The sequence below is a fragment of the Nanorana parkeri genome, unplaced genomic scaffold (genome assembly GCF_000935625.1).
Source record: "Nanorana parkeri isolate BGI_ZX_2015 unplaced genomic scaffold, ASM93562v1 scaffold513, whole genome shotgun sequence".
NCBI classification, from domain to species: Eukaryota; Metazoa; Chordata; class Amphibia; order Anura; family Dicroglossidae; genus Nanorana; species Nanorana parkeri.
The window spans coordinates 27779-37501 of NW_017306781.1; the positions used below are offsets into that span (position 1 = coordinate 27779).

The following is a 9723-nucleotide window of genomic DNA, read 5'->3' on the forward strand; positions in this document are numbered from 1 at the left end:
TGTCACACGTCGGCTCCATTGATCGGGAAGTCATCGAATACACAATGCCGATTGCTGACATCCCAATCCTCTCCCTGCAGAGAGTGGTAACTATCAGTCATCGCTCCCCGCAGGGACTGCCCTCTCCTTTGCCCTAGCGCTGCTAAAACTACCCTTGCAGTGTGTTTACCCCTGTACTGCAAAGCCCAAGTCCTCGTTATGCCTAGGAGACAGGAAAAAGTTATTTGTCTTGATCTCTGTACCCATGGGTTATATACTCCATTGTAGGAGTAGGCCACTATGCACAACAAAGAAGCTCAGATCTGGGGGAAGCTCCTACTGATGGCCACACCCCCATCCTAGGCAGCTCAGTTCAGGGTTTTTTTTTGTTCCTGTCCCTCGGTGGACACTGCTTTAAAGTGACATTAAACCCTCAGATTTTTTAACATAAAACAATACTGTAATGTGTGCCTTACTGTAATCCATGGTTGTTTCCCTTCTCTTTGCTGCTCTTCCTTTTAAATCCTCATGTCTTCTCATGCTTGGGGAGAACTTCCCTTTTCAGCTGAGTGCCTCTTCCTGTAGTGCTAGCTCAGGTTACAAACGTACACACGGACACCATATAGCCATTCCAGAGACAAGGCAGTCTGCTACAAAACAGAAGTTCTGCCCAGCATGAAAACAAATACAGATTTAAAAGGAAGAGCAGCAAAGAGAAGGGAAACAACCATGGATTACAGTAAGGCACACATTACAGTATTGTTTTATGTTAACAAATCTGAAGGTTTAATGTCACTTTAAGACATTTCATTGGTACAGGGATCAAGATTTTCGCTATGTCCTCAAAGAATGTACTCAGTGTAAAATAATTTTTTCTGCGTTCATTGAAGGAAACAGCACCACCAGCAACCAGCCACCAGCAGGTGCTGTCCCCATAACCAAGGCTTATGTTTTGTGCCTAGCGTCCGACTGCTGTAAGTGGTGCTTTAATCCAACGATATAGAGATCAAAATCTCCCGTGTCCTTCAATGGACGCAGAGAAACGTATTTTATGGTGAGTACAAAAAAATCTTATTTTTATACCTGAACCCCATTCTTGTGGGCTCTCTCCAGGCTGCTAGACCATGCCCCACACACAGTCTCCTCTTCTCTTCACTCCAGTCAAAGGACTGCTGATGTTATCACATCTAATGTTGGTTCCATAGACCTGCATTAGATGTAAAGACACGGAGGGACATTCCACCAGCCGGAGGGGAGAGAGTTGAGTGCTGACCACTGGGGAGAGGTGATCAGTTAAGTAAACTAGCTTTTCTGGTCCCTAGGCATATATGAGCACTTAATCCTTGCTGTCTTGGGACGGCCCCACTGCAAGGATAGTTTTTCGGTTCGTTGAATGTTCTAGTAGTTAATGGGGTCAAATTGATGATTAATTTGACCAAAATGACGAAAAAAATCAAAGGAGCAGGAGGGAAAAAGTTTCACACATGATCAAAATTCCTACAGTGTAAGTGGTTTTCGTTCAAGAATCGTCATTCATTTCAAAATCAATAGGGTTATTCACAAAGGGTGAAGAGTAGAGACGCACCGAAATGTAATTTTTAAAACCGAAACGAAACCTAAATGAAAAAAATGTTGTTGGGCCGAAACCGAAGTTTTTTTTTCCCATCGTTTTCTAATTTTTTAAAATATTTTATTTTTATTAATTTTTATAAACTTCAAAAAAAATATATATTTTATTTTTTTAATTTATTTTCATCAAATATCTTTATTTTTTTTACTTTACTTTTAGGTGCTTCAGGGAGCTATTATATTACTATCTAAACTGACCCCTGATATTTTCCTTTTAAAATAGAAAAAGAGATCGAGTCCTCAATCTCTTTCTGCAGCCCCTGTTATAAATGAACAGATCCTCTTGACGGAGTGTTCCTGTTCATTTATAATATGTGGATATAGTGTGTTTACTATAACCACAATCATGAATGAACAGGAGGTGATGTAGGTGTGATGTAGATCACTTCTCATTCATTCATAATTGAGGACACAGTAAGCATACTATGTCCTCAATTATTTCCAAACACTCAGCGATCACTGATTGCTGAGTGTTTGTACCGCTCTCCATCCTGACAACTTCACAGGAGGCTGAGCGAGCGTTGCCGAAGGAGAGCTCAGCCTCCTCTGACAGCGCTGGCTGTCTCCGCCCACACACCGCTCTGCCGATCTGTGACAGGAGGCTGAGTGGTGCGGGGAGGAGAGACGTCGGCCGCTCATATAATGAAAAAATACATACTCAACATACACCATAAAGTGTATGTGAACTTTAATTTACATAGTTGGGGATTCATTTTATTTGTCCCCAACAATGCACTTTTGAATCCTTTTATTTAAAAAAAAAAAGATTAAAATACATTTACACACCTGGTGATCCTGCCAGTGCCCCCTTATCGTGTTTCCTTCTGACCACATTAGGAATGAATGCAGATCTGTCCTAGGATGGTCAGCTTGCACCTCTGCCCTTAGTCTACTCATTGACGTAACGAGCATTTGGAAGGGGGTCACTGCCAGGGTATTTTCTTTCCTTCTGCCCGGAGTTGGCCTTTAATGCAACATACTTTGCATTGTGTTGGGAACATGCATACAATAAGTAAAGCTCAACTCCAGCTAAGGCTTTTTTTTTTACAAATTAGGGAAAGAATAAAACTTATCAGGTTTTTATTTGCGGTAAGTGTTTAGAATTTGTTCAGGACAAGAAGTTATGAGAAATCTCTCCAGCGAAGACAAATACTAAAATAAAACAATAATTTCAATAAAATCAGAACCCTCCCAGATTTTTGACAGAGGTTCTTCCTTCAGCTTTCTGTGACAACCAGTCCCCTTGTCCTGCTGTTGTAAGAAAAGTTAGCAAAGTAAACCGAAAAGGGTCGCTGAACAGGAATAAAAACGATGAAACTTATAACTCTTCTCAAGCCCATCAAAAACTATAAAACAAGTTTTGGGTGTTGTTAACCTTTCTTGCCAATTTATCAAATTTTTCCTGGCACTTACAGCTTTTAGCAAGGAAAGAAACTCACTATCATGCAATTGGTAAACATTAAAGAAAAGAAATGGCTTCTTGGCCCAAATTGTAAAGTGTAGCCCTTTAGAGTAGCCAAGGTCCTTCAAATCTGCAAGGTTGTCCTCCATACCGTAGACTATTTAGACTGATCTTTAATTTACCACGTTAGTTGAGCCTAAAGCAATCTTAAATTTTTGTTTGAAAGCATTTAGTCTTTCCTTGTGAGCAGGCCATTGTAGAATACAGCGGGACTTGAACATTCCTCTTCGTAGTTTTAGGCTATGATTTAGTTTGTAGTCAGCAATATCTTCAACAAACAAGAGAATGATAGAATCACGACTTTGCTCAATGACTTGCTGGAGGGCCTGGTGTATCTTGAACCTTGTAGAAACAAAGTAATGTCATTCAATATAACCACAACAAAAAGGTAAAAATAACAGATAAGTTGTAAAGAAAAGTAATGTTAAAGCATATGTTAAGCCCACATACTGTATACAAATATATGTACATTAAGTAGAGGAGGAGCACTTTCCAGATGTGCAATGGATGTGTTTGAAAGTGGCCTTAAGGTATCTTATTGTCCCTAGTTTGCAGGGGTCAGATGACCATTTTCTTTCTTTCCTGGTGATTTTGACTGTTTTGCCGTGGACTGGCAGAAGCAGAAAACTGTTGTGACCTGGAGGTCAGTAGAAGGAACCAGTGAGAACTGTGGGGGACCAAGGAAATCACCACTACTGGAAGTGTCGGTTTCCATATGGAAAGATTTATACTGAATGGAGCAGTGTTTGGCGGCATGTGCTGCAGAGGAGGTAAGTATATACTTATTTTACAGGTATAGCTTGGCTGGGTATATTTAGTATAGCTACAGGGAATTTTAAAGCTTAATTCCAATGACACTAGGCATTATTCAACCCATTAGAGAAGCAGCATCTAGTGGATAAGCAAACTTTCTGTGGAAGACAGCACCAAAGAGAAGGCCAGTATTGCAGCAAAAGTTGCATTTAAAAAAAAAAATACCAGTGCTTGTAAGTGGAGTTGGGCTTTACCTATGTCACACTGAAAGAAATACTGTGGCTGCCAGTGCTGCTGTACATTTTGAATTACTGAACCTAAACAAGCATGCTGATTAGAACAACACTGGCAAAAATACATTTTGTATGCCACTTTTAATAATTAGGTGATCAATGTATTCATTTACAGGTTACCAAACTTACCTTCTACACCATTTGTCATTCAGAAAATCATGGGAAATAACAAAAATAATTTTCCTGCTTCTTCTGATGCTGTTGACTATTAACGTTGGAATCGGTAATCCGGCTTCAAAGTCTCTTTCCTCAAAGCAGAACCTAAGCTGAGAAGCAGCATCTTCTTCAAATGGAAGCAGATATTTGTAAACCCAATCTATGTCTTTGCTAGCGTGAATGATATAAGCATCATACATAAAGTTTTGGTGACCTGGATCAATTACTCTAAAACCAAGAATCGTGTTAACCACAACATCCCAGTAAAACTGTATTCTCCAGCCTTGAAAATGTAAGAACAAAACCAAAAATAGAAAGCAACTTGTAACCGAGAAGGTGAGTATAAATACTGCTTTAAAAGGAGCTGTGTCCTTGCAGGGAGCGCTATCAAATTGTTCCACAAAAATGCCATGGTATTTATTAGGTGTATTGCAAACATACTGTGTGCTCTGTCCTATGACACTTGTATTTGTTGTATTAAGCCAGTTAGAAAACCAAGCAATGCTTTCACAAGTACAGTCAAAGGGGTTTAGGCACATATTAAACCTTTTAAGGTTGTTGAAAAGATTTTTAAATGTATCCTGCTCAACTGATGTTATCAGATTCTTATGAAGATCCAGTGATTCAAGTGAGCCTTGATCTTCAAATAGAGATGGTGGCAGTAAATACAAATTATTTTCTCCCAAATCCAGTATGTTTAAATTTGAAAGACCTTTGAAAGCTTTAGTAGGAATCTCATCAAACCCATTGGACAATAAGTCAAGTATTTCCAAATTCTGAAGACCTTTCAGAAATAAAACAGGTCCTCCAGGGTTAGCTTTTTTCCACAGTCGAGCAAGGTTGTTATGCTGTAGATTGAGTATTCGAAGGCTATGAAGATCAGAAAAGAAATCCTCCGCTATGTTAGCAATATTGTTGTTCCCAAGGTCCAAAAATGTGAGGTTCCTCAGACAACTAAAGGGAGATGTGCCCTCGGCTTTAAATGTCAGTGCTGTTTTTCTAAGGTTCAGCTTTTCAAGGGTTGGAACAAAACTAAATGAAGTGCTTGTTAAGGCCAAATGCTTATTGTAAGAAAGATAAATTGTTTTAATGCTTTTAAGACCTTGAAACTCATAGCCACTTAAGTTTTGCTCCATCTTGTTTAGGCCTACATCAAGTATCTCAAGATGTTCCAGAGAAGAAAAGACCCCATATTCTAACTTGGCTATGCTAGTTTTTGTGAGATTCAGGAACATTAATGGAGATTTTGAGAGTGATAAAAATGTCTTATTAGTAAATGACTGAAATGAGCATTCAGTCAAGCTTAATGTCTTCAAACTTGTCAAGCCTGTAAAAGTGAATGGTGTAAAGTAAATATTTTTATTTTTTTCAATATTTAGGTGCTCAAGGTTTCTGAGCCACTGGAATGCCATATCATCAATTTTAGGGTCTTTAGAACTACTAAAAAACTTTTGTAAATTCAAGGATTTAACACTTGTCAAGCCTTTAAATGCCCCTGAGCTTAAATGACTGATTTGATTGTCCTGTAGGTTGAGAAACGTTAAAGACTGCAGATAAATAAAAGAATCATTATCAATTTGGATCAAGCTGTTTTTTGATATATCTAGAGTTGCAAGAGATGTAGATGCAAGGCCTTCAAAAGTTGTATTGTGTATCTTTGATAGTTGAGAATTGAGTAGAATGAGAACTTTAATCTGAGTTGCCGCCAGTTCTGTGCAAAGCTGTTCTATCAAATTAGGTCCCAGTGTCATGTTAGCCATTATAAGTGTATTGAGGTATTTCAGTGGTTGAAAACACCCTGGATGAATCTGCAAAATAAAAACAAGAATATGTTAACTCTTTTATCCTTTCCTAAAGTAAGGGAGACTGTAAAGTAAGCTATGGTATGGTTATCTATATATGAACTTCAAGATACTATATGTCTGTGAGGCTAGGTTCACACCTGGGCGATTGAGCTGGTGAGCTGTTTTCGTGCAGTTGTTGCGCATTTTTGATGACACGATTTTGCTTTGAAAACCGCACGGTTGTCACACGGTTTTTCAAAGCACAGAGATGTTTATGGGACCCAAACCGCGCATCAACCGTCCAGAAATAGCTCCTGCACCTTTTTGCGCGGCAGGAGATTTCTACCGCACGAAAAATCGCAAAGGCGTGAACAACTTCCATAGACTTGAATGCAAATCTCTATTTTGTGTGATATCGCGTGGCTTAATCCGTGTGATAAATCGCCTAGGTGTGAGGGATAGTGCACACCTAGGTGATCTGTCACCGCACGGCAATCGTGCACGATACCGCGCGGATTGCAGCACAGTCATTGAGTCACCCTTTACAGACGATCGCGCTGTGGGTGCCATTATTTTCTAATAGCACCCCAGTCGCGTGTCATGTATTGCAAAAAAAAGGTACATGTACCTTTTTTCTGTGATTGCCGTGCGGATGTCACCCCATTGAAATCAATGGGGCCGTGCGGCAATAGCTGTCTACAATTGTGCAGGACCGCGCGATCCCGAATCGCTCAGGTCTGCACCAGGCCTGAACCTAGCCTGAAGGTTCTCATTCATCCAGGTCATGGCATATCTGTAAAGAAAAAAGGTCAAGGCAACTGGAATTCTTGTAGTTTTTTTTTTCGTGAAGACATTTCACTGGCCAGATACCAATAACTTTAAACACAAACCTACTTTGAAAGAGAGATTTTAATCAGATGCTAGATATATAGTAAGCATACAGAAAAGAATATTAGTGAAATGACAGCCGGTGAGAAAATGTTATAATGTAGGAACATTTTGAATATGTACTCCCACTAAGATGAGAAGCTGACATTTATCTAACATCTTAGTTAATGAGAACTAAAAACCAAACGTCTTTACTGTTCATCTACCTCCCCCAAAATTTTAAAGCAACTCTGTCACTAGAATAAAGACTTGTAATCAGTGGCGTAACCAGAGTTCTGGGCGCCCGGGGCAGAAATTTAGCCCCCGGTTGTTACGCCACTGCTTGTAATTAAGCCATGCCAGGAAGTAATTATGACATAAAAAGTGGAAGTACATCTTACATAGAGGAATTGTGATATTCAGCAGCACTTCATTTTCTCAGCTAACAAAATAGACCAGACTTCAGGCATTTTCTAAAAATACTTTTTAATCAAGGACAGAGGTTTCAGTTGCATACATTTGCAAGAAAATGTGGAAGTAATGTACCACCTACTTCCGTACAGTGAGCCTCTCGTACCAACAAGCAGCATCAGTGGGACTGTATAAGAAATTCTAATTTACTCACTAGCATCTACCAAAAACTAATGCAAATTATATTTTTCCTATATCTTTTCATTGAAGATGCTTTAATCCCTTAGCTATTTCTCGACAGAGAAAATAAATATCACTAGCATCAAAGGAAGGAAGGTACGGCAGGTTTAGTTTTATGTTTAAGTCCCAGATAGCAAGGATAACTTGCCATAAACTTGTGGCAGGGTTAAATAATAATTCTTGTTAACATGCTGCACACATTCCTGGCAAGTTGTAGACTTGCAGAACACTTGCAGCACAAGTTCCAGTTGACACTTTTTGCTTAGTAAGTCTACAGCAAGAGTCCTGCAGGTCTTAGCAAGAGCTCTTCGAGTGTACAGCCCTTTTGCAAAGCACGTTGATCTGGAGATTTGCAATGCAGACTTGCTGTAATTGTGCAACAAATTTGTGACGCTTGGCAAGTCTAGCAATAGTTTAGCAAGTCATTTTCAAACTTGCAGCTCAATTGCTTGCTATCTGGGGTGTTATATTTAAGCCTAACCCATATCCATTTTTCACAGAGAACCACCCGGGTTCTCAATATCCCATAGAGTGCACTGCATCTTGTGCACTGAATACTCACGGCAAGCCCTGTCTCTCTTCATGTTCCTTTCTACCTGGGAGGGGAAGGAGCTGTAAAATCTCAAAGTTAAAGTAATGGTAATGTCAAAATGTTAAGCTATTTCAAGTGCTGATGAAATCAGTTACAATGGGTGCTGCTTCTTAATGTTTTAGTTTCCTGCAGAATCAGCTGGTCCCCTGAGCACTGGCCCTGATATCCTATTTTAGGTGGCTCCTTTTCCTTGCGGTCTCTAATGGAGCCAACTTTGTGTGTACTGGTAAGCTGTGTGTCTCCACAAACACACAGGCACAGCAGCACCAGCCATTCCCCCTCTTTTCTGCTGCTATTTGATGGACGCCTACTGGAGACCGAGTTGTCTTTTGTGATCTTGTACTGCACAGGAAGTTCAGAAAAGCTAGGTTTAAAGAGTTAGAGTCAGCTTTTCAGAAACATGATGACTGTAAGTGTTGGGATAAAAATATAAAGAAATATATTGCTATGCAATGTATATTTGTTTGATCTGGATTCATTATTGAAAAGCAGCCTGAGAGTTTAATACTACTTTAATTTATGCAGATGAGGATAACTTTGAGAGAGTTGCCCTCTTGCATGTAGATACACAGCCTCATTGCCAGTTGGTATCAACTGCATACATGCAGTCAAGATCTTACAATCCATATGAATGGTTCTCTTTATGAAGAGAAAGTCAACTTTTCTACGCCAATTATATACTGTATGAAACATGAATTTTGCAAACCTCCCTGCAGAGTGTTACCTGCTTCTGTTCTGATACTAAGACATACTATTGCAGTAACTTTCATCAAACTGAGTGCCAAGAGTGATATCTGCTTCTTATAATCATATTACCAGACCCAGAGTTGTAATTAGAGTAAAGCAGATTCAAGTGAAAAATAGAAGTGTGTACCTGCTCAACCTCCACCCGCAATTGGATGCTTAGGAAATGTTGGTACTCAGCTGGGCTCTGGTCCACCTCCATCCACGGAAGTTTTGTGTTATGTGAGCTGTTATATGTTAACACAATAAAGCTTTCAGCTGTGTGGCAGACTAATAAATTCACATTTGTGGATAAAGGCGAACCGGAGCCCTGCTGAGCACCAGCTTTCACTAAGCATTCAATTGTTTTTTTCATTCATTCATTAATTTTTTTTAAGCATTCAATTGTGGGTGAAGGTTGAGCAGCTAAAAACTTCTGTTTCTCACAGATGTCTGCGAGGAAGGTGAGGACACACTTTGTGATGTGCTGCCAGAAATGGTACATGCTCCTTTTTTGTACTAGGCAACCCATGCAGATGAATGTGCTGCCTTAAGGCATAGTAAACCCTAAAAATGATTATGACTTACCTGCCATACCAATCACTTCCAGCACACAATCTTTCTTCTCTGGCGCTTCCATTCTGGGTTTCCATTACTGGTTTCAAGTCTTTGGCCGCTTGATTGGCTAGGTGTTACTTCATCTTGGCATGCCAGGTCTGTGCTCTGAGCTCCGTATGCATGGCTCAGCGTACAGAGAAAAACAAATAGCTTAATGGTGAAAAGAAGCTTTTGTGACAGAAGAGACTTACACAGTCTCTTCTGCTGTATAAACTT

The 9723-nt window shown here is 39.7% G+C and overlaps 1 protein-coding gene across 1 annotated transcript in view; it reads right to left on the reverse strand.

Moving 5' to 3' along the window:
* Window positions 1-3148: 3148 nt before the first annotated feature.
* Window positions 3149-9723, reverse strand: part of TLR3 (toll like receptor 3) — a 122110-nt gene continuing 115535 nt past the window's right edge. The window contains exons 6-7 of the mRNA XM_018561279.1: window positions 4246-6080; window positions 3149-3412 (exon numbers count right to left, since the gene is read on the reverse strand). Of these exons, the coding sequence (XP_018416781.1) occupies window positions 3184-3412; window positions 4246-6080 (2064 nt within the window). The 3' untranslated portion in view covers window positions 3149-3183. The remainder of the gene's footprint in view (window positions 3413-4245; window positions 6081-9723) is intronic.